Source organism: Uloborus diversus, chromosome 8 (genome assembly GCF_026930045.1).
Source record: "Uloborus diversus isolate 005 chromosome 8, Udiv.v.3.1, whole genome shotgun sequence".
Lineage (NCBI taxonomy): Eukaryota > Metazoa > Arthropoda > Arachnida > Araneae > Uloboridae > Uloborus > Uloborus diversus.
In genome coordinates this window covers 1,185,091-1,210,937 of record NC_072738.1, presented here as the reverse complement: position 1 = coordinate 1,210,937, position 25,847 = coordinate 1,185,091, and the positions used below count along the sequence as shown (strand labels likewise).

Genomic DNA, 25,847 nt, shown 5'->3' with positions numbered 1-25,847 from the left:
TTCAATACTGCACAATTGCCTGATAATTCTCCAACTTAAGTCTAAAAAACAGTACAATAAAATAATAGTTTAAAAAACTAAAAAAACACGCTTTCATAGCAAAATGAACTAAAAAGCGAAAAATAATCTTTGGATGATAGTATTTGACCAATCCCTTAATTTTAATGTCATACAAAAAAGCGTGGAGAGCTTCTTATCAGTTGTCTTGAATTTCTTCCATTTGTTGTCCAAGCAAAAATGTAAATGGACAGCACCCCACGCTTTTTTGTATTACATTAAAATTAAGTGATTGGTCAACTACTATCATCCAAAGATTATTTTTCACTTTTTAGTTCATTTTTCTACGAAAGCGTCTTTTTTTAGTTTTTTAAACTATTATTTTTTTAGATATGGCATTGGAAAAGAAAGCGAAGACACACTCACAGCTATCGAAAACTCTCCCTGCACTCGCCATACATTTCTTCTTTTCACCTTAATCATTAGGTGTTTAAAAAGTCAATCATTAAAATTTCATCACTGAAATTTCTCATCACTTTAATCATTGAAATTTCTTTCTCAGATTATAGCGAGTTTCTGTTAGTCACAGGTATTTTACCTTTAATTGTTAGATTTTTCTTTTACCGTGAGGATTTTTCCTTTAGTAGTTAAAATTTTCCGAAAAAACATTAGATTATTTCATTAGCGTAAAGATTTTTTAAAGAATCGTAAGTTTTTCTTTTCTTGACATTGTTGGAATCCTGCTATTAGGTTACTTGATTTTTGCCTCAGGTATTATGCGTGTTAGTTCACCTCTTCGAACTTCTCACCTAACTATTGGCATTTTAATCTAATATTTAAAGTATTTTATTGAAATATATAAAATTTAAAAAAGTTCTACACATGAAATACACCGCCAGCTCAGTCAATTCCAGCCGAGGACTGCAGTTTCGTGCTTATTAGCACTCGTCAGCCCGGCATAGGAGTGACTGAGCTGGAGGTGGAAAACCTCTTAAGGAAGCCTAGAGTGCCAAACAAACTGGTAACTAATACAAAATTAGCACTGACCAGACGAGTGACCGAAACAATGGTTCGGTTCAACTCGAATATTGTAGGCAAGGCAGGTATATTCAGTAAATTACCGCCCTATAGCCAAGGCTAAGGCTGAAATACATGAAATGCCGGGCTGCCTATGCCGGGCTGATGAGTGCTAATAAGCACGAAACTGCAGTCCTCGGCTGGAATTGACTGAGCTGGCGGTGTATTTCATGCATTTCAGCCTTAGCGTCGACTATAGGGCGGTAACTTACTGAATATAAAAAGTTATGTTTTAACGACAGAAATTGAACTAATTCAAAAATTGTGAAAATTTCTTACCAAAACAAACCAAACCAAAGTACCAAAACAAAATACGAAAGGTAAGCTCATCAATGCAACTAAGTTGAATGAGGTAATAAATAAATATCAGAGTTTGAAACGAATTTTCCGTTATATTACTGCACATTTTATAAATATTTTGTGTAATCAACTGTTTCTATTTCGTTGCAGACCATCGCTATGTTCTAAGTGGTTCTGAATCGTCAAGACAGATGAAAATGGAAAACTTGAATGCCTCTACAACTGTTGGGTTATTCACGTTTTACTTAAATGGGAATAAAGGATCTGGAATTAGTGTAAAAAGGTTGATTCTTTTATGGATTGAGCTATCTCTTTACCTGTTCTAACCTTATGTTCCTTAAGCATATTTATTGATTCAACTTCTTTTAATTAGTCTGTAAATATATATAAATATAGGAGAAAGGGGGGGGGCACATGTGATCATGGTATGTTTTATAAAGATAACTTCAAGCCAAAAATCTGCAGAAAATTTTTCAAATAATGAAGTTTTACCTCTTTGCCTAACTTTTAGAGCAATAAACCGTTTTGTGTTTCTGTGGTTTCAACTTCTATGTTCTAACAGGTGTTGTATGATATTCTATCACTCTCTTCTTCCCGTTAAAACATTTTAAAGTAACTAAAACGCTAAAATTAACTTTTGCGAATTAATATATGAACATTCAAATAAGTTTATGAAAATATTAATTATATTTTTTAAAAATTAAACTAGGATTTTTTTTTTGCGAGTTGGTTTCAAGGTAAGTGATGGGGGTACTTGTGACATCCAGGGGCGCACGTGATGTGAACACTTCCCATATCCCTTCCGTAATATTAAATATTATTATAGGATACTATATGTGTTAAAAAGGTTAAAATATTTATTATTGCGTTTTATCTACACCGATTCTTTTTCTTTCCCTTTTCGTTAGAAACGTCAGAAATAATTTAAAGAAAAGGACATACTTACCTCGAGCAGATCTTACGAAAGGTATTTGAAAATTACGACAATTCCAAACATAAATTTTAGCTAAACTTTCATTAAAAATTAGTTATCGAAAATTGCTGCAACTGAATTTTCTGCGAATGCTCCGATTTTTTTTTTTTTTTTTTTGCTTAGTTCAACTGCTTGTGGTTCCATTCAGCGATGTAACGTGTCAAGATCCGGATCTCACTGGAGGAAAAGGCTCATCGTTGGGAAAGCTTACATCGCTGAGCAAAGAATTAAGAAATGTGAGGGTTTGGACTATTTTATATCAATGTTTATTCTTTTTCACATGCATTTTGTCTTTGTACAAATTTATAAGTAGTTAAAACTATAGTATTTGTTAGTACACACACAGTAATAAAGCGGTTTGAATTTTCTAAGAAAAAGGAAGAAACAACGATAACTTGTACTTTTATTTATTTATGCAGAAGCAAAACAGCTTCATATACGAGTACATACACTCGTACATAGAGGACTGCATACAAAGCGCTTTGCCCCCGGACATACACAGGAAAGACAAACAACAAAAGAGAAGGAAATAACACCCAGGGCACCGACGGGTATAGAGCCCGCGACCTCCATCTTAGAAGACAAAGTCTCTACCACAAAGCCATTGAGGCTCCATATTTTTTATTTTTATGTGAAAAACACTGCCATCTTTTCTTCTTCATTGATCGAGGAAAAAAGATGTCATCTATTGAGTTGTGCATAATTAATAAATACTATGGAAAGAATAGATACCATTGCTTTGCTTGAGTGGATGGACTTCTTTATTTATTTACAGACTAGACCAGTAATTCTCGATCTGTGGCCCGTAAACAGCTAGCCAAAAAAAAAAAACTATATCGTTTCTACGGTAATAATTAACTTTATTAAAGACAACTTTTGGATTTATCTCATTTCACCTAATTGTTGTGGAAAAATTATTTCTATCGTATGGAGTACACTTGGATTCGGAAGGGTACCAAGTGGTCTTCAGTAGTGAAATAGTTGAGAGCTATTGGACTAGATAATACACGAAATATTTGCAGCACTTACCGCTGTATTCACCAGTAACTGAACTACGCGGTTAAGCGCTTAACTTGGGGTTATCCCCTTCTTCTGTATTCACCGTTAACTTCAACTATGCGCTGACAGGTTTTCGAAACCAAGCGTGGTTGGAAAACCTAACCAAGCTCCGGAAGCAAGGTTAAGGGCTTGGTTTGGCTTCTGAGCATGCGCATTTTACAAGTAAACATTTGAAACAATGGCGGACCGAGTGCAACTTCGCATACGGCAACTGCAATACATCGAGTTTTTAGAACTCAGAGACGCGTATATAGAGATGACGCGTTCTTTTTTGTTACCTATTTCCATTTTCTTTACCAACAAGCTACTTTATATAAAAGGATAAAAAAAATATCAGGCTTATGACAACAACACCACGAGCAAAGATCGGCTTTACCTCTACCACGAAATCTACACAAGCGCAGACCTGAAATAACAGTAACGAAGAAGAAAACGTGTGAAAATCATATGATCTTTATTAGCCAACTAGTGGCACCCGCACGGCTTCGCCCGTAATAGAAAAATTAAAGGTCTTTTGGTTTGCCTGTATATTTACAAATAATGTATGGTGAATTTTCTCGCCAATTGGCTTGTACCGACGTTACAGTTCCACGTTATGATAATTTCGTATCTCGCCAATTGGCTTGTGCCCATGTTACGGTTCCACGTTATGATAATTTCGTAATTTATGATAGTTTTTTTTCTTCTTAAAATTGGAATAAAAAAAGAACCACATCGAATTTTCGAAAAATCGCTTCGAGGTGCACACCCCCATGCTACATACTAACTTTGTGCCAAATTTCATGAAAATCGGCCGAACGGTTTAGGCGCTATGCGCGTCACAGACATCCTACAGACATCCTACAGACATCCTCCGGACAGAGAGACTTTCTGCTTTATTATTAGTAATAGTGATACCCGCACGGCTTCGCCCGTAATAGAAAAATCAAAAGGTCTTTTGGTTCGCCTGTATATTTACAAATAATGTATAGTGAATTTTCTCGCCAGTTGGCTTGTACCGACATTACGGTTCCACGTTATGATAATTTCGTATCTCGCCAATTGGCTTGTGCCCATGTTACGGTTCCACGTTACGATAATTTCGTAATTTATGATATTTTTGTTCTTAAAATTGGAATAAAAAAAGAACCACATCGAATTTTCGAAAAATCGCTTCGAGGTGCACACCCCCATGCTACATACTAACTTTGTGCCAAATTTCATGAAAATCGGCCGAACGGTTTAAGCGCTATGCGCGTCACAGACATCCTACGGACATCCTACAGACATCCTCCGGACAGAGAGACTTACTGCTTTATTATTAGTAAAGAAGATAAGGGTGTCTGCGCTTATAACCGCATGAAGTTTGGTTGAGTAACCTCCTGCTGAGAAACTCCGAGGTGTTTTTCGCCGGTGAATACCGAAATTTTAACCTCGCGGTAACAATCCCAACTACGAGTTAATGAACCTCGCGGTTTAAGACGTGTGGTTAGGTTAACGGTGAATAAGGCGGAAAGAGGGAATAGGGAAGTTTTCGATTTTTCAATTTTATTTTTATATGATAGAGTAACATGTATGAACATCATAGGTAAAAAAAAAATTTGCGATACGATAAATAGTTTTTTTTAAATTAATTTTTAAAGTTCAAGCTCTTGTGACGTCAAATGGCATAGGAAGTGATGTCATCCCCTCTTCCGATAGGAGAGAAGCGAAGGTCGCGCATTCGACTTCGAAGACGAAACGTAAAAGGCTTTCTCCTCGCATTTAACTCCTCGCGTTTCTGGAACATTAAACCTCTCATCCTCTCGGAAATATTCGAATATCTCATTGGTGTTACTTGAGGAAGATTATTTAGATTGTGCTTTAACGAATCCGGTCTCCATAGTGTGTTCAAAAGGATTATTGAATTTCTAAAAAATAAAAATATCAGCGCGCTCAAAATGTTCCTAGCGAAAACAAGGGATCTTCGGCGGAAGGCTGCCCATTCGCGCCCTGTGACGTAGGCTTGTGACGTTTCAGAAGCGCGCACTTTTGCGCGTGGATTTTTAAAAATTCATTAAAAATCAACCACGGTGTTTTAAAATTCGGCGATGGTGAATTTTTTAGTTTTGAGGGTCAATTAACAATATCCAATAGCCAAAATATGAACATTTAATAGGTTGCAACTTCCCTATTGCAACCAGGACACCGGTAGAAACTGAGCCCACGACTTCCTGTACTGCTCCGCAGGCAAGCACGTCCACGTAGAGCGCCTATAACTGGAGAGGCCGACGCATCCGCCATTTTGGAGCAAGCGTACAACAGGGAAAGCTACCTTTATTGTCAATCCTTCGCCAAACATAGAACGAGAGAGTCGGAGAGCGAAGGTGAACATTGGCGACATTTTGGAAACAGTTGGCGTCGTTCCCAAGCTGCCAGTCACTTCGCGGGGCCATTATTTATCCATTTCTTTTTTCTTTCTGCATCCACTGGAAATCTGAAGAGCCGAAATCCTTTTTTGGAGCTGTTGGCACAATCAGCAGTCAAACAACCACCCATTTGACTCAATTTTACACATGCTAAAGAAATGTAAACATGGGCAGCAATGCTAACGCTACGAAACACTGGATCAAGTTTGCTCCAAAATGGCGGATGCGTCGGCTCGTCCACTATAGGGGCCTTACGTCCACGGAGTCCCCCTGTCCAATCATATACTGAAGTTTCATTTGTGAAGAAAATAAGTTATTGAATAGAATTCAAATTTCTGAGAAAACAATCTCAATTACACAGAATGAAATGAGGAGAGTTTATATTTGCCAGCAAAAGAAAGCTTTTCTGCTTAAATTTAAGATATTTGACTAATGATGTAACCTTTTAATGTGCCTATAAGCATTTTATTGCTTTTATTTTAACAAAATATTACTGTTTTTAGTTTGTAGTTCCTAATGGGGTAGTTGTCACAACCGCAGCTTATGAGAAATTCATTACTAAAAACATTGCCATTGCTATTAAACAGTTGGAGCAAGTGTCATAGTAAGTGCTTTTTGAAATTAAGTCATTAAGAGCGATTACTTAGCTGTCACCTTTTTTATTTTTTATGCAGCAAGTCTAAGTCTTCTTTACTAATAATAAAGCAGAAAGTCTCTCTGTCCGGAGGATGTCTGGATGTCTGGATGTCTGTAGGATGTCTGTAGGATGTCCGTAGGATGTCTGTGACGCGCATAGCGCTTAAACCGTTCGGCCGATTTTCATGAAATTTGGCACAAAGTTAGTATGTAGCATGGGGGTGTGCACCTCGAAGCGATTTTTCGAAAATCCGATGTGGTTCTTTTTTTATTCCAATTTTAAGAAAAAAAGTATCATAAATTACGAAATTATCGTAACGTGGAACCGTAACATGGGCACAAGCCAATTGGCGAGATACGAAATTATCATAACGTGGAACCGTAATGTCGGTACAAGCCAACTGGCGAGAAAATTCACTATACATTATTTGTAAATATACTGGCGAACCAAAAGACCTTTTGATTTTTCTATTGCGGGCGAAGCCGTGCGGGTATCACTAGTTAAAAAATAAAACAAAAGCATGAGGAAGCTTTTTCTTTCGTTGGAGAGAGTTTAATGGGAGGTTGCAGGGGGATCATATATTCATTTTTTCTATTTATGTCTGTCAAAAGATAAATAGAAATAACGTTGATAACACAAAAATAAAAAGTAACGAAAAGGCAGGTGATGTGAAACGAGTCAGGAAGAGGGGCCTAGAGTGGGATAAATATTGTCTTGATAATGGATTTAGATAGGAAGTTCATATGTGGTTGTAGAGGGGAAGGAAATTTTCTAACTCATGATTTTCGCATTTCTTTTTGAAAGTCCTGGAATTTAATCATTCATATTAGTGTCATGTGTATATCAGCTGTGAGGATTATTTTTTAATTTTTCATTAAGTTTTTTGCACTCTCTGATCTACCTATTTGTTTTATTTTTACTCTGTGCGCTTTCATACTACATTTTATAGTAATGTTTGCAGAAAATTACATTTATTTATTGTTAATAAATGTATTCATCATAGTTTCTTGTATAATAATAAACGAGCTGATGCGTGCATCACATGACTTCCTTTTGCTCCAATTTAAAGATAATAGTGCCTCGGAGTGACAAAAAAACACTTCAAATGCTTTCATTCCTAGTCTGTTGCGAACCGATGCAAAGAAAACGTTTCATATACAGATACATTTTCCCAATATTGGCAGTTTTAATGTGATTCAATGGTTAACTCTCCAAATATGGCCAAATTGAAACCAGATTAAAAAAAAAAATAATGATAATTTGAATTTTGTCATCTTGAATTCAAATTATGTTTTTCGCAATCACGAGTGTATGTGTATATGTAAGCGTGTGTGTTTGTGTGTGGGGGGTATGTGTGTGTGTAGGCATGTGTGTTTGTGTCTGTGTGCAGGCATGAGTGTGTGGGTAGTTGTGTGTATGTGTGTGTGGGGGGTATGTGTATGTGTGTGTAGCCATATGTGTTTGTGTCTGTGTGCAGGCATGAGTGTGTGGGTAGTTGTGTGTATGTGAGTGTGTGTGTATGTGTTTGTGTATGTGTTTGTGTATCTGTGCAGGTGTATGTATGTGTGTGTAGGTGCGTGTATGTATGCGTGTAAGTGTAGGATATTGACGAAACCTGGAGACGGTTTTCGCTAGAGGAGCAGCATCGTGATGAGCCCGCTTGTCCACGGTGATGGTGCAGAGGGTGGCGGTGGGAAAAATCAAAGGAACGTCAAAAACAGTCAAATGAAAGCAATAAGCAATCGTGATTGCTCAAAAAAAAACGCCAAGTTGGCGACAAAACTTGGCGACCAAAAGCGTGGCGATATATTGCCAAGGGTTTGCCAAATTATAGCACCACTTGAGTTTACATTGAAATTTACAATGATTTTACCCCAAAAAGGTGTAAAAGATCACTTTTAGAACATCCGAATGCAACCAAAAGAGAAGGTGCACAGCTAGACCTCACTTGGAGTCTATGTGCCAAATTTCAACTTTCTAGGACATACCGTTCTGGAGTTATGCGAGATACATACGCACATACATACGTGCATACAGACGTCACGAAAAAATTCGTTGTAATGAACTCGGGGGTCGTTAAAATGGATATTTCGGATGTCTGTAGGTTTCTAGGCATATATCCACGTGTGGTCGGGTCGAAAAAAAAATCAGTATTCAATCGGGGGTGAGCAAAATGGAATTTAAGGCCGATTTTTGAGTGAAATTTTTTTCGCGAATACAATACTTCCTTTTTTGTAAAAGGAAGTAAAAAATGAAGAAAATTTTATATTTTTTATCAAAATATTTTTAAACAAATTTTTTAATTCCCAAAACATTCAACAGCAGAAAGAGAATGATTAAAACTGACATAAAAGTAGAGCACCTGATGAGTTCATTACTACGAAAATTAAAAAAAAAAGTATAATAAAATTAATTTGAATTTTGACATCTTGAATTCAAATTGTTTTTCGCAATCACGAGTGTGTGTATGTAGGCGTGTGTGTTTGTGTGTGGGGGGGGGGTATGTTTGTGTGTAGGGGGTATGTGTATGTGTGTAGGCATGTGTGTTTGTGTCTGTGTTCAGGTAAAAGTGTGTGGGTAGTTGTGTGTATGGAGGTATGTGGTATGTGTATGTAGGCATATGTGTTTGTGTCTGTGTGCAGGCATGAATGTGTGGGTAGTTGTGTGTATGTGTAGGTGTATGTGTGTGTATGTGTTTGTGTGTGTGTATGTGTGCGTGCATGTGTAGTTGTGTATGTTTGCGCGTGTGTGTAGGACATGGATGCAACCTGGAAATGGCTTTCGCTACAGGAGCAGCATCGTGAGGAGCCGGTCGACGGTGATGGTGCGGAGGGTGGTGGTGGGAAAATAAAATCAAAGGACGCCAAAAACAGTCAAATGAAAGCAATAAGCAATCGTGATTGCTCAAAAAAAAAATGGAGTTTGATTATTATTCTGCTAAAACAATTTAGAAAGATTAAAACTTTTGCTCACGCATTGGAAGATTATTCATTAATAAAATTTATCATTAGCTCATTACATAGCTTCTTGTGGGGGGGGGGGGGGGCTTCGTAGCTTTTGAAGGGGTGCGCCATCACCTTTGGGAGGGACGGGCATGGGCACGCTTCTGATATCGTAGATCTCTTTCGATATGGAAACTGTTAGGTTGTTGCGAGTTTTAAATCGAGAGTAGATGCACTGTAAGAAAATGTTAATCTTAATATATATATAAAATGCTAATGTGCGTACGTAAAGACAGGGTTTTCTCTATCACCACCAATTCCAATCAAATTGTGCTTGGGGTTGTAAGCACCCCTTGGTCTCCTGGTGGGAATAAGGGAGTTTGGTCGCGGTGGGTGGAAGTGGGTGGTTGTGGGTGGCAAAAATGTGAAAAAGTATATGCCTCTCTTTTTCTAACTTATGATAACTACGGGAAAGTTCATAGAATTTTAGGAATAGTCTAGAAAACTCCAGAATGTGTGCAACTGTTACAATCGATCTAGATTGTTCTAGAAGATTCTCAATATTTCTAGAATGATCTAGAAAGTTCCAAAACATGCGCAAATGCTACAATCGACTAAAAATGCTCTAGAAATTTCCAGAATGTTTTGAAAGGTTCTAGAATGATTTAGAAAATTCCAAAACATCTATAAACGTTATAATCGACTTAGAATGTTCTAGAAAGTTCTAGAAATATCCAGAATGATCTAGAACGTTTTAAAAAAAAATTTAGAATGATCTAGATAGTTCTAAAAGGTTTTAGAATGATCTAGAAAGTTCTAAAACGTCTGTGAACGTTATAATCGACTTAGAATGTTCTAGAAGGTTCTAGAAATTTCCAGAATGATCTAGAATGTTCTGAAAGGTTCTAGAATGATTTAAAAAGTTCCAAAACGTCTATAAACGTTATAATCGACTTAGAATGTTCTAGAAAGTTCTAGAAATATCCAAAATGATCTAGAACGTTCTAAAAAAATTTAGAATGATCTAGATAGTTCTAAAACGTGGACAACTGCTAATATCTATTTGTAATCTTCTAGACTGTTCTGGTACAAGAAATTTCGATATTCGATGGTATATAAACCGAAAGTCAGTAACTTTTCGTCAGTTGAATCGTGCTTACAGTCGCGCAAAGATTAATTGAGTCAAGAGTGAACAGTGATCATATAAATTCAAGTGATTTTGACGTGTGAGAAAGAACAGACTATTTGATTATTCCAGATTGTGACTTTTCGTGCTACAAAATAACATCATCGAAGCCAGTATAATGACTGATAAAGACAAAGGACAAATAGTATTTATACCACGGATACCTTTAATATCAAATGGATTGCCTTTTACTTTTAAATACTTACAATTCCCGGTAAAGCTGGCTTACAGCATGACTATCAACAAAGCATAGGGTCAAACATTTCAAATCTGTGGCGTTGACTTAAAGGAACCATGCTTTGCACACGGCCAATTATACGTTGCATGCTCACGATTAGGATCACCTCGAAATTTGTTCATTTACAGTCCGGACAATAAAACTTTAAATGTAGTCTATAAACAAGTATTGTAAAGAGAAACTAAAAAGTGTGAATGTATAATAGTATATAATAATAATAGTATGTAATATATATATATGTATTTGTCATATGTTGTATGTTCAATATAGTATGTAAATAATTATGAAAATAAAACATAACTTTTCAATTTACTAAGATGTTTTGTATTTTAACTTATAATTATTTCAATTTCAATTAATTAATTAGTTAATTAATTTATTACACTCTCTATACATCGCATGTTTAATGGTCGACAAAGTCTCTCAATATTTAAAATAGAAATCTATATAATCTACGTTAAAAAGAGAGTTCTTAAATATTTTATGTACCATTAAACACGCAATGTATTTTAACCCGAGCAACGCCGGGTTTTGCAGCTAGTTATTTATATTAATATACACGTATATCTTTTACGCTTTCAGTGGCAGAGCAGAAGGCAATGCGAAAACATTCTGCACGAAGTAAGGCACATTAAAATTAAAATAACTCTTCATATAAACTTAAAAAATTAAATGAGTGATTTATTGGCTTTTGCTTTTCAGGGTCTGTGATAAAATTATTCAAGAGAAGTTGCCAGAAACACTGAAAGACGCGATACGGAAATCTTTGAACAAATCGTTTCCTAAAAATATGCGTTCCCTTAAATTTGCAGTTCGATCATCGGCAACAGGTAAGTTGCAATACAGTGGGCGCCGCTTAGTGTGATCACTTTGGAACAAATACAATTTGATAACAATAACAGACTGATAACAATAACCTAAAAGAATCCAGGAGACACAAAATAATGATTTTTTTTTCCAATTAAGGTGCATTTATTTTGGCAACCTCAAATTAAAATCACAATGACTCAACTGAACGCAGTTTTAAATTATAAATTCATAAATAACCAGAATGGAAATATCTGAATTATAAAAAGTTAAAGCTAAATTATGCAAATCACATAGCAATAGGTGAAATAAAATATGACCGTTTTCCCTGACATTCGTAAACCAGTTTCAAAGCACATTCAGCTTTTCTATCTTTTCCCGCATGGTTTTGCTTGTTTAAATTTTAATTTAATTTCGCTTTGTTTTCAATATCGACCCAATTCTTTGATAGTTTACAAAGTAATGGCAACAATGGAGTTCCTACATCAATGCCTGCAACATGTCCAGCGACTGAATTTTTTTAGGTGCAAAAGAAAGTTTTCAAAGGGGGAGTCTGTGGTCACTGGGGGGCGAACTTTCTGTAGTTTTATTCCTAGAAAAATTTTGAACTGCTATTGAAAACCACAAAATGCTACACAGAAAGTTAGTCTCGTCAGGGTTTGCCTACGTATTTCTGTCAATTGAGGAGCAAACACGGGGAAAAAATTGAAAGTTTATGAAAAAGTGCTCACAATAAACGAAGACGCTGATTACAATATCCGACTTTTTTAGCGTGTGTTAACATACAAGTGTTCCGGGACTTCGTGATTCTGATAACATTAAGCGAATGATAACATTGACAGTGATCACATTAAGCAGCGCCTACTGTATTTGTTTTTATCTTGCATTTTTTCAGATTATCACTGGCTGCTTGTTCATTTTTGCCCCATCTGAATGATGCTGTTTTGTGACTATTCCCCCACTGCCTGTTTAGATATTCCATTGGTATAAAGTAAATGTTGTAACGCATCCCTGACAGCTACTACATAATTACTTCTACTTGAAACTGATGTAAATTTACTCTCATTGGTTTGTTTGAAACAAAACCAAGAAACGTTATGTTAGACCCGACTTTCGGGGGGGGGGGTTACTTCTTATATATATATATATATATTATATATATATAGATATATATATATATATATATAAAACATATATATATATAACATATATATATATATATATATATATATATATATATATATATATATATATGTTTTATATATATATATATAACATATATATATATATATATACATATATAATATATATATATATATATATATATATATATATATATATATATATATATATATATATATATATATATATGTATAATCGCTTGGAATTTTTTCCTTTTCTTCTTTTTTTTTCTTTCTCTTCTCTCTTCTTTTTTCTCTTTTTTTTTGAGACTAACTTTTCGGGGGGGGTTTTGTCCCCAAAACCCCCCCCCCTTAGCTACGCCCCTGGTTATGTATGCATATTTGTATCTTTGAGCAGGAATCATTAAATGGAGAGAGTAAGCCCAGCTATTGGCTGAGCAAAAGCTCAGGTTAAGACTCCAAGTCACGTGACTCAACGGCGAATGGTTGACAAGTTTTGCGTGAAACTTGCAAAAGAGGCCTAATTTCTTCCAATGCTTTGCTTTAAACCTATCCCGTGATTTGGCTTCTTTGGCTCAAGAAAAAAAAATCTTCACTCCCTTCCATTTTATCTCTTATAATTAATTAGTATGTTCAGTAAGTGTAATGATTAGTATGTCTTTTTTCATCATCATTAGGAGAAGATACCGAACAAATGTCAGCTGCTGGCCAAATGGACACTTTCTTGGGAGTTTCGGGAACAGAAGAAGTAAGCTAACTCTAACTTAAAAACTAGTATCCAAAGATTTACATATAGTAGTGAACATACCAACATTTATGAACTTTCCATTATCGAGCGCTACAAAAGAAAACGTTTACATCTATTTCCCATTTGCTCGATAGCGTTAATAGCAGAACAACTAACATTGGGAAATACGGCCTGATATTCTGCGGACTCGAGTTGAAACACGTTCTTCCCGTCGCAGGGCTGAAGATACCGACATTAAGTAAATTCAATCAAATAAAAGCAAAGGAGTGCAAGCGCCAAAATTAAAAACTTCGAGATAACTAGTGCAAATGGTACGAGAAACTCTCAACTGTTTTCTCTTTATAGTAAACTAGTGGTACCCGCACGGCTTTGCCCGTAAGAGAAAAATTAAAAGGTTTTCTTATTCGCCTGTATATTTACAAATATTGTATGGTGAACTTTCTCGCCAATTGGCTTGTACCCATGTTACGGTTCCACGTTATGATAATTTCGTAATTTACTCCGTCCATCTTATGATAATTTTGTACTTAAAATTGGAATAGAGAAAGAACCACATCGAATTTTCGAAAAATCGCTTCGAGGTGCACACCCCCATGCTACAAACTAACTTTGTTGCCAAATTTCATGAAAATCGGCCGAACGGTCGAGGCGCAATGCGCGTCACAGAGATCCTGACAGACAGACAGAGATCCGGACATCCAGACAGAGAGACTTTCAGCTTTATTATTAGTAAAGACTAATGGTTACCCCGCAAGGCTTTGCCCATAGTCTAAAATTAAAATTTCTTTTGGTTCGCCTGTATATTTACAAATAATGTATGGTGAATTTTCCTCGCCAATTGGCTTGTACCCATGTTACGGTTCCACGTTATGATAATTTCGTATCTCGCCAATGGGCTTGTGCCCATGTTACGGTTCCACGTTATGATAATTTCGTAATTTACTCGTCCATCTTATGATAATTTTGTACTTAAAATTGGAATAGAAAAAGAACCACATCGAATTTTCGAAAAATTACTTCGAGGTGCACACCTCCATGCTACAAACTAACTTTGTGCCAAATTTCATGAAAATCAGCCAAACGGTCTAGGCGCTATGTGCGTCACAGAGATCCTGACAGACAGAGATCCGGAAAGAGAGAGATCCTGACAGACAGAGATCCGGACACAGAGACTTTCAGTTTTATTATTAGTAAAGATAAAGAAAAGATAAAAGTTAGCTTTCAAAGAAATTCTGGAAAGAAGTCTGTGGCGGACGTGCGTTCAGGAGACCCCATAGCAACTATAGCCTTGAAAATTTGTACAAAAGTACTTCGAGCACCGGGGATGTGCACCTGGGGTTTCATTTTTTAAAATTCGAATTAGTTTTTTTGTAATTACTTTTTTAAGCTCAAATTTTGCGCAAATTGCCTAATATTGCCTATTAAAGGGGTGAAAAATTACTTGCATATATTAATATTATATATCGTTGGAAAGGGTAGAATTTTCCGCGTTCTACGCAATTTGTTTCAACGCTCTAACTTAAATACGGCGGGAGTTATTTGCGTTTTTAGCTCGAACTTTTTAGGCTTAGCTAAAATTTAGGCGCTACTTTCTTCATTAAATCTATCAGTAAAAAGTGAAGGAATTGTCCTACAGTTTTCTTTTTGACACCATTGGAAAGAGCAGAATTTTTTACTTCAGATCTAACTCGATATTTGGTCGAAAAACTAAAGACTTATCTCCAAAGGAAAAAAGTTACAAGCCGTTAAAAATCAATTAAGAATAATCTCATCTTCATTAAAATTATTGATGTTTTATTTGGCGTTGCCATGGTTAAGTCTTTTCGATTCGCATTTTTCTTCTTTCTTAATGAGAAACTTTAAGGGTTTCAATTTTAACGGAAAATCTTAGGCTCAACTCAATTCAAGCTCCGAGCTAAAGAGCATAATATGTTACTAGAGACCACGATTATGAAAGCGACTTTTCAAACGTACAAAACTGCAGTTTTTCAATGCTCAAGAGCCCTTTAGCCCTTACGGCTCTGCAAATTGGTACAAGTTATTTTGAAACTCGGGGAAGGGGTGCTTTTTGACCCAAAGGGAGCTCATAATGCGTTTTTAATCTGTTTCTTTCTGATTGAAGATACAAATCTTTGCGAATCAAATAAGATTACGAAGCTACCTTCGGGGGTTGGTGAGCGTTAACGAGCAGAGATCCTAAATACGGAGAGATTGGACAACTTCGGAACGGCGGCCATCTTATGTCCAAAGATGCTCACTGCCCGTAGACCGTAATGCATCTTCTGCCCTTAATATCACTCTACATTGTATCGAATAAATTGGAAGTTAGTTATGATATTAATGAAATGCCACAAATATCTGTTTGTTTTCTATTTTTATGAAGAAGTTTTCGAGAAAGAAAATTTTCTTTGTAAGCGCTGTAAGGATACGAAACGATTGGCGCCGGATTGACAGACTTGGCGCTCACTCTGTTTAATGAAAATACTAAGAGAAAATAAATCAGTCTGTTCTTTAAAGACTTCATGTCCTATATTCCGTGGGAAAACTAAAAATTCACACGGCCCAGCATTTCGATCTGACAACACTTGGACGAAACATGGCGGAGATCGGCACGCCGTTGTCCAATCTCTCCGTATATAGGATCTCTATTAACGAGCAGGGGGCAGAGCCCCCTAGTAGTTAAAGAAATAGTAATAACTGTTGTTACCCAGCATGTTTTGGAAAAACTTTTCAATGATTGCCACTTACATCCTTTTGCTTCTCACTGTCTCAGTTGGTCTGTGAAGAAGTGTCTCATCCAACCTTGTCACTTATTTGGCCCCTGCAGATCATTTCCTTTGTTGCCTGTCGCTGAGCAGTTGATGACTTTATTGGATGCCGAACAAGCCGCGTGACTTTTTTTTTTTTCGCTTAAATATTTCTTTTGCTGACAAGTCTTAACAGTTAGTCAGTACAAAGTGCATTTTCTGGCGCCTACTTCGCAATGGTAGGTAAGGATCGTATTTGCTGTTATATCCGTCGAAGCGTGATAATCTTTTCGGTATACTGATTTGTATCGGATCAATAGAAAAGAGAAAAGAGAAAAGAATAGAGAAAAAAAAAGAGAAAAATAAAGTATTAAAAAAAAAACTAAAAAGAAAAGAAAAGCAGTGGAAGAAAAAAAAAAGATAACGAAACAAATTTTCTTTTTAATTTCTTTTTTTTTTTTCAATAGAAGAGGGAAACGAGTCAGAGTGAGATTTGTACACAGCGAGAATAGGAAAGTTTTCGATGTTTCAATTTTATTTTTATATGATAAAGTAACATGTATGAACATCATAGGTGAAAATTTTTTTTGCGATACGATAAGTAGTTTTTTTTTTTAAATTAATTTTTAAAGTTCATGCGATTGTGACGTCAAATGGCACAGGAAGTGACGTCATGCGCTCTTCCGCCGCGGGAGAAGCCGAAGGACGTGCAGTTGGCTTCGAAGACGAAACGTAAGGCTTAATTCCTGGCATTTAACTCCTCGCGTTTCTGAAACATTAAACCTCTCAACCTCTCGGAAATATTCGAATACCATCATTGATGTTACTTGAGGAAGATTATTAGATTGTGCTTTAACGAATCCGGCCTCCATAGTGTGTTCAAAAGGATTATTGAATTTCTAAAAAATAAAAATATCAGCGCGCTCAAAATGTCCGTAGCGAAAACAAAGGATTTTCGGCGGAAGGCTGCCCATTAGTGCCCTGTGACGTAAGCTCGTGACGTTTCAGAAGAGCGCACTTTTGCGCGTAGATTTTTAAAAATTCATTAAAAATCAACCATGGTGTTTTAAAATTCGGCGATGGTGAATTTTTCAGTTTTGAGGGTCAATTAACAATATCCAATAGCCAAAATATGAACATTTAATAGGTTGCAACTTCCCTATTCAATTTAATGCATAAAAAGGCCAAATAATTTTAAAATATAAAATTCATATCTTTGTGTATTGTAATATTTCTTGATTAATCGATTTTCTACGTTATTGAACTTTCCATAAGGTGACAAGGTGACATAACCTATAATTTTGTTTCAGATTTTTCAGGCTGTGAAGAAGTGCTGGGCTTCACAATTCGGACACATTGCCGTTGAATATAAAAGGTCTATAAAAACTTCTCTGTTATTGGAAAAAAAGCAAAACAACATAGTAGTTACTCTTAGTGCTAAGCACTATTCCGGCAGGGCGTGCTATATAAAAACTGCTTTTTGTTTTCATCCTACTTTCCCGTAAAAGAAAAATAAAAAAGAAAAAAGCATGAAAAAAGACTTAAAATATTGAAAAAAAAAAAAAGAGTCAAAAAAAAAAAAAAAAAAAAAAACTGAATAAATGTCAAAAAAACTAAACATCGGAAAATAGGGTTTGTGAATTGGGGGGAATGTTTCTGTCTGATCGACATTTGAGTAAATAGTCGGAATCGAACTAACTTGTCTTTCTTTTTTTGAAAGATATCGGCGAAGACACCACATTCCCGGATTTTACTTTTTGATTTGAACAATTCTTCGTTCAATTTTGAGCAATTCAAAAAACATTAGCTATGTTAAGGGTATATTTTGAACAATTCAAAATTTTAACAATGTTTGACACAACTTGCAATCTTAGTTAATTAAGATAATATTGACTTGTCGCTAAAAAGTCGATGCTTGCATACGGGAAAATAGGCTCGTTTAGTTCTGAGCCGAATTTCTAAATTTCATATTAAAACCAAACATAACAACCCCCCCCCCCCCCGCCCCGCTCAAAAAACAATCCAACGTTACTTTTCTAAAAAAATTCCTTTTTTCGTATTTAATGTTCTTTTCTTTTTTTTTTTAAATAAAGTTTTCATAGATTCAATAGAAGTTCTCTATAAAACTGGAAAACACTCGTCGGAGACATAATTGTAGATAATGAACGGTATTACGTGACCACTTTACGCATACACCTTAAAAGCTTACTCTATGTGCAATGAAACAAAGAAATAAACGTGACTGTTCTGCCGTGTGCAGGTAAACGGCAGTATCTGCAGAAATGAGTTTTCGAGATATTTGAAGAAACGCGTTATTGATTCAATCCTATGTCACAGCCCTGCCCTGTGCCTATAGAGGCTGGACATTGCGTTGTGATTTTGAATTAAGAGGCGGATAAGTTTAAAAATTTAGAATATCATTTCATTCAACAAGGGGCAAGGGCACATGGCATAAATGGGGGGCACATGGCATAATCAAAACATTTTGAACATTGGAACTTTAAGGGTAGTGGGGGTAAAATGGAAGATGGAGACTACTCACCACGCATCTTAAAGAAGATCCTGTGCTTGACACACCCTTCTTGACTTGCCACTTCTTTTATGCCCTATTTTATGCCTCTATTTTATGCTTGTCTTTTTATGCTTCTATATTTATATTGTCTTGATTTGAAAATGTGGAGGTTTTATCGTTTTCGAATTGGAAAATTCGTCCGGGTGCTGAGAAAAGTAATAGCAGTTTTATTTTATGAATTTCAAAACTAATGATTCTCCCTATACTTCTTTGCTTTTTAATGAGCGGCGTGACACTAACGATGGGGAACTGTTGGAATTAGACGCTTTTTTCGGGCCTTTTTTACAGCGGAAGCCAAATAAGCGAGCTTGTACGGTAAAGATAACGTACAATAGATGACGAAAATGCAAAAAAAAAAAATGAACAATTAAAAATTTGCAGTTATTGCCCTTTACCTGCACACGGCAGTGTTGGTGCTGGTATCATCAGCTCTAAATAAAAAATTCTGTCTTCAAAATGATATCCTCTAAATCTCCCAAACTTTTTCAAGTCGTGGCTCCCTTTGAGGAGTTGAATTTTTCGCGGTACCCCTAGCCAGTTATTAAGTGTATGTTTGTATGATCTACAGATCGGTAGATAAGCAATATGCAAGCACATTTGTACAATTTTGTGGAAAAAATGAGTACGTATGTAGGTACTGGGTTCCCATTCACTATTTGCTCATTGATCGATGGCATTTTATAGCTCTTAAGGGGTCTAAGGACCTTTAACCTTCAAAATTTTCAATTTTCTGGAAAAAATATATGTTATGCATAATTTAATTCTGAACAATTTGATACCTTATTTATTACCATACGCAAGAAACTTTTCAAGTTAACGTGAAAATGCGTAAACTTTTCCCATAGAGATTTATTTTTACAGCAGTTGTTTAAGCCTCTTTTTCTCAAGTGCCGGTTTCTCGTTTTGCGCGCATGATATCTTCGAAAGTTTCTTAAGTATTTCCGTAAAACTTTTCATGCGTGTTTGTCTGGCTTATTTTTATGATCTGAATCTAAATTTTAACTAAAAATTAAAGTTAATATTTAAAAAAAAAAATATTTTCTCCCAAAATTTTTGACATTAACTTATAAAATTTCAAAAAATAATTAAATCCTTTTAAAAAACAAATTTAGGTTCAGATCATAAAAATAAACCAGAAAAGCATGCACAAAAAGTCTTACGGAAATATATAAGAAACTTTTTGAGATATCAAGCGCGCAAAATGAGAAACCCAAAAAAAGGCAATCTGAGAAAAAGAGGCTTAAACAGCTGCTGTTAACATAAATCTCTATGGGGAAAGTGTACGCATTTTCACGATAACTTGAAAAGTTTTTTTGCGTATGGTAATAAATAAGGTATCAAATTGTTCAGAATTAACGTATGTATAACATATAGTTTTTCCTGAAAATCGAAAATTTTGAAGGTTAAGAGACCTTAGACCCCTTAATATAGAAAAATAACGCCACTCTCATTTGCTGTTATTTTTATTGAAGTAAACTGTCTGAAACTGGTTAAGATTTCATGAGAAATCATTGCATCATTTCGAGTCATTAACTACAACGATTTGATACAATGAACATTTTGAGGCACCCCTGGCCTCGCCCTGCTGGGTGTCATGGCAACCATTTTGAGGCACCCCTGCTCTGAGACAGTAGCATAGTTGATAAATTTCACATGGTAACCTCTCAATATTTGTCATGTCATATTACAGGCGTTACGGCCAGGTTTTGAACTCTCCGATGGCTGTTGTGATCCAAGAAATGGTGCCATGTGACGTAGCAGGGGTCATGTTTACATGCGATCCTTTGACGGGAAATCCCACTCTCATGAGCATCACTGCCAACTACGGCTTAGGGGAGGTAAGTTTTTTCTCTCCCCATTCCGAGTGCTAAGATCGGTGTGCTTTAGCAAGTCCTGCACTTTGCCAATCTCTCCAACAGGAAAGTTGAATCGGCATTTTGTTTTTTCTCTCATGAAATGGCAAATGAACGAGAAATAAATATTGGAGCAAAGGGGGACACATGCGGACGATTGTGTGAAATTTTTCCATAAAATGTTTCTTGGGTTTTTTTTAAAAGTCGTCTTCAATTTTGCCCTTGCTTACGGCACATGTAAGTGTGCCTAGGGTTTGTGGCACACTATGTAAGTTTAAATTGGTCGGAATTGTTTTAATAATAAAATATTTTTAAAAAATATTCATCTTGCTAACATTTAAAAAGTTCGGTTGCATATTCTGTCTTGCAGTTTGTTGAAAAAGGATTCAGTAACAATTCAACATATATGTAAACTTTACTCATTAGCCAATAGAAAAACTTGGAAGACAACACAGTATTAAAAAATATTTAATTGATTAAAGATTATTCTTATTACATACTGCTTCTTACAGCGTAAGTTTCTTACAGCGTATGATTAGGCATTTTACAAATGATTTCTAGCTTGAGTTTTTCATTGAATTAAAAAACTTCGTCCTTTTAATAGTTCTTCTATTTAGTGTGTAACACAAAACTGTTGACTATCTAGTTCAAACACTTTTTGCAAATGAATTAACGGTTGACATATTTACTGTAGAATTCAATAACTTTAAGCGTGGACGTATTTTTAATTAAAAATTTCTGTTCTTAATTGAAAGAAGAGCGATATTTAGATGTTGTTTTGAAACCTTTTATTTATTAGTAATGAAAATGATCCCTTTTTCAGAGTGTGGTATCTGGATCTGAAGAACCAGATGCTATTGTATTAAGTAGAGATTACTATGACGATATGATCATCAGAAACAAGACAATCGGAGCAAAGAGTAGAAAAATTATAGTCAAAGGTAAAATGTGTTTTGTATTAAACAATTGAAAATGATTAAAAAACAGGAATACTAATGGCAGAGGCAAGGTTTAAATTCCTAATGTACAATTAAAAGTATATTAAGAGGCAGAAAAATTGTGTCTGTTGGTGAAATATTATTCCATATTATACAATAAAAAATAAAGTAACTGAAAACACTTGGCTTTCAAACAGCTGAATCGTTATTAAGGAAAAATTACCGGAAGTTGACACTTATAAAGATAAAATCGATTAACAAGATAAATTATAAAATTGCTCATAAATTATGAAATTCCAAAATGGTGATTAAATTTTCAATGCGTACCTTTCAGCTCATTGAAAGCGGATCTTTTGCACATGTGTCGCTCTGGTTAATTATATTTTTTTCTTTATAAGTGTCTAGTACTAGTGCAGTATCAATTACTAGTGCAGTATCAATTACTAGTGTAGTATCAATTACTAGTGTATAGTATCAACTACTAATGCAGTGTCAACTACTAATGCAGTGTCAACTACTAATGTAGGGTCAACTACTAATGTAGTGTCAACTACTGTGGTTTTAACCGCTCTTTAATCGACTCGCAATAGTTTATCATATTCGAATATATTCTAATTAAAATCCTAAAGAATAAAGTGCAAATATGTGAGTAAAAGTGAAAAAATTGATTGGACACTTTTTAAATTTTCAGACGGAGAAGGTGCAACACTTGAAGAAGTTCCGGAGGACGAAAGAAATGACTGTTGCCTTACGGATGAAATGGCGTTGCGCTTGGGGAAAGTCGGAGTCCAGGTACTCTAATGGGCCGTGGTAGCCCGATCGGTAGAGTGTCGGATTCGGGGCCGGAGGGTCCTGGGTTCGAACCTCGATGGTCGAAGACCCACCAGTCCCATTAAATGAGACTGGGCGACGTTAAATATGCTCGTGGTCTCAATGTCCTCCAAGTGAAACGATACCTCTGGGGGTGCTAGTACTAGGTAGCTATTAGCTCCTGGACTAGTTCTAAATTCTCAGTAACTGTTCGATCCTGTGATGGTGCTGCCATCTATCGGTATATAAAATAATGAAGGCAAGGCACTTAGTATGCAGTCGACATAAATACAGTTGTAGTCAGTTGTGACTCTGAATAGGAATAGGAATAGGTACGCTAATACATGGGCGCAGATTTGCAAAATTTTAGGGAGGGAGGGGGGTCAGATATTTTCCCCTTGGTATAGCAGGATATTTTCCGCATGGGAACCTATTTCAGTACAGATTAGATATATTAAAATGTGACGTTTTCAATAACTTATTGATTAATGACTGGAAAAGAAATGTTTTAACATTTTTGCAAAGAAAAAAATACTAAAGGCAAGGAAGTTCTGATTTCTAGGGGGGCCTTGAGCCCCCACTTGCCTCCCTCCATTGGGGGGGCATGCGCTAATATTGCTTTGAAAGAATGAGATCATGAGCGAAGGTAGGATCAAAAAGTCGTGGAGCTGAATTTCTGTGGAGTAAACAGAGCGGTGGAGTAGAATCTGACAGCCTGGGCACAGTAATGAGTTACTTTCAGAAGACACCGAATTGTCGTAGTGATCCAAGATGGAGACGCAGCACTGCGTCATCAAATTCTGTGTCAAACTCGGGAAAAACAGTAATAGAGACCCTCGGAATGGATAAGGGGAATGCTACTACGAGCCTCTCAACACTGTTCGAATGGACGCGACAACGCGTCGTGCCACACCGCACTTATATTGAGGCAGTTTCTAGTCAAGCACAGGTTTGCCTCCCCTCCTCTTAGTCCAGATTTGGCACTGCCGGACTTCTTCCTCATTCCTCGGCTCAAACCCGACTTCAAGGGAAACCGATGCAGCTCCGTAGAAGGCGTGTTCTCGAAGGTATATACGTAGTAGGAATCGCTTTATACACGTTGTGTCAAAGAACAAGGGTGCTGTTTTGAGGACTGCAAAGGATTTGTACCAATTAAATCAATATACGAGTATATATAAAAGAAAAACACTTATTCATTCATACTACTTTTTGATCCTGTCCGGATAATAACGTCCAGGTTAACTCCTTAACAATCGGATAATTTTCAAGAAAACGGTCATAAAAGTGTTTTATTTAAGAAAATGATATAAAAATAAGTGTATGAACAACATGTCCATTCAATTTTTCATTTCCAACCATTTTTTAGATTGAAATTTTAAAAAAATTTAACATTTTATGAAAAGTCAACAAGCAAGCCCAAGCAAGCAACGAAAATTTAAGAAATACGTCTTTTAAACATTAAAAAAGAATTTTATTAATCTTTTGTATAATATAAGTAAAGATAAGTAAATTTTTCTTGTGTGGTAAATTTCAAAGCTTGAGATACAGAGGCCACCGTCACAATCTGGTAAGTTAGTACCAAATTTCCTTTCTTCATCTCTGCAATTACATTTAAAATCTGCAATTACATTTAAAACGGACTTGTGCTGCCATCTAGTGTACAAAGAGAGAAATAAAATGTATTCCTGGCAAAATAAATGAATTGGTTTTAATAGTTTCGTCGCGTTAAGGGTGCTCTTCATTGAGAGTCTGAAAGCTTCGGATCCAATGCTAACCTACGGGGAAAGTTAAAGGTTATTTTACAATATTCCTTTGAAGTTTTCGGGTCAATTTTTTTTCTGAGTATTTTTCAAGCCTATGTCTGTGTATATTAGTTTTTACTTTTTTGATACGTCCATTCTTCGATTTTTTAAAATTCGAGAAAAAATGAATTTCTTCGAAAACGAGGTACTGTTGGACCTTTCGCTCTGTAAAAAAGCTGCAAATCGTGCTATCGAAATTTTAAGAACGCCCCAACACGCAAAATATTTCCAGCTCTCTTTTGAGACTAAGTTTGAAATGATGCGACCATTTCTAAAAAAATATCGGAGTTCCAACCATCTGAAATATTTTCGAAAAAGCTCAATTTCTCTACTAAGCCACGCCTTTCACTGGTCCCTCCTTTCTTGAGGGGAAAAACCGGGTGAGGTGTATAAGATTTACAATCATTAGCACAAACGACCGTTTCCATTTACTACTCCCCTCTTTTCCGGAGGCATTTTTCAATGAAGGAATGAATGAGTGCTTTTGAAAGTGAATCCACATGCTTGGAAACATCTTCACGATTTGATTTGTGTTTAGAAAGGATATAGTTTTTAAAGCGTGCTTCTGAGATAATTCTTGTGAATTCTTGTGCTAAATGACCTCCTGAATCCAAATATGACCACCTTTTCCCATTCACACGTCCCGCTTTTTTGGAAATGTCGCCCGCAATTTTTTTCAGTTTTTGAGTTTCATAGCAAATATTTTTATTTGGAGGGGAAGTTATCGTTATATTATACATTAATACCTTTCTGAGGGGCTAGAGAGGTGCTACGTTTGTACGCAAGAACATATGAAGGAAATTGGTTAACTCATGGAGGGTATTACCACTTATTATATTTTTAAAATCATCAAAATCCATCCTTTTTTCTAGGGGTTTGTTTTACAATTTTTTCCCTTATTTTTTTGCATGAAACCAGAGTATAGGACTCACACCTATAAACCCTATATCCGAAAAAAAAAATTTCACGTTGTAAATTTAAAAAAAAAGGAAGTATCGCATTTTGCGTAAAGTTGCATCGCAGACCTTCAGTGAAGAACCTTTTCGTGTTATTCAAATTCATTCACGGATATAATTAAGATTAAAATTATCTTAAGTATGCTTATAATATAGCATTAATGAATATTTCTATTTCTGGGGATGCACTACCCCCATTACTTTTCACAACATCAAGAAGGCATAAACAATGGAGCTGGTGCATCCAAAGAAAGATAAATATGTATATTAATGCTACTTTATAAGCAAATTTAAGGATGCTTTTCATTGAGAGTCTGAAAGCCTACGGATCCAATGTTAACTTGCGGGGAAAGTTGGATGAAGATTTTACAAATTCCTTTGAAGTTTTCATGTAAATTTTTTTCCGAGTATTTTTCAAGCCTCTGTGTCGTGTACTTTTTCCTTTTTTGAAATATCTATTCTTTGATTGTTTAAAATTCGAGAAAAAATGAATTTCGTTGAAAGAGGTGGTAGGTACTGTTTGACATTTTGCTCCATAAAAAATCTGGCAAAATATTTCCAGCACTCTTTTGAGACTTTGTTCGAAATAATGCGACCATTTCTAAAAAAAAAAAAAAAAAAAGAGTCCAAAACCGTATTCTAGATACTTACTAGATATTTGAATTCTATTTTTGTC

At 35.7% G+C, this 25,847-nt stretch overlaps 1 protein-coding gene across 1 annotated transcript in view; it reads left to right on the top strand.

Annotated features, from left to right (window-relative positions):
- Positions 1-25,847, top strand: part of LOC129227859 (putative phosphoenolpyruvate synthase) — a 177,501-nt gene that overhangs the window by 47,229 nt on the left and 104,425 nt on the right. The window contains exons 7-14 of the mRNA XM_054862478.1: positions 2,471-2,583; positions 6,297-6,379; positions 11,499-11,626; positions 13,423-13,493; positions 17,551-17,615; positions 20,503-20,650; positions 21,489-21,606; positions 22,295-22,395. Of these exons, the coding sequence (XP_054718453.1) occupies positions 2,471-2,583; positions 6,297-6,379; positions 11,499-11,626; positions 13,423-13,493; positions 17,551-17,615; positions 20,503-20,650; positions 21,489-21,606; positions 22,295-22,395 (827 nt within the window). The remainder of the gene's footprint in view (positions 1-2,470; positions 2,584-6,296; positions 6,380-11,498; positions 11,627-13,422; positions 13,494-17,550; positions 17,616-20,502; positions 20,651-21,488; positions 21,607-22,294; positions 22,396-25,847) is intronic.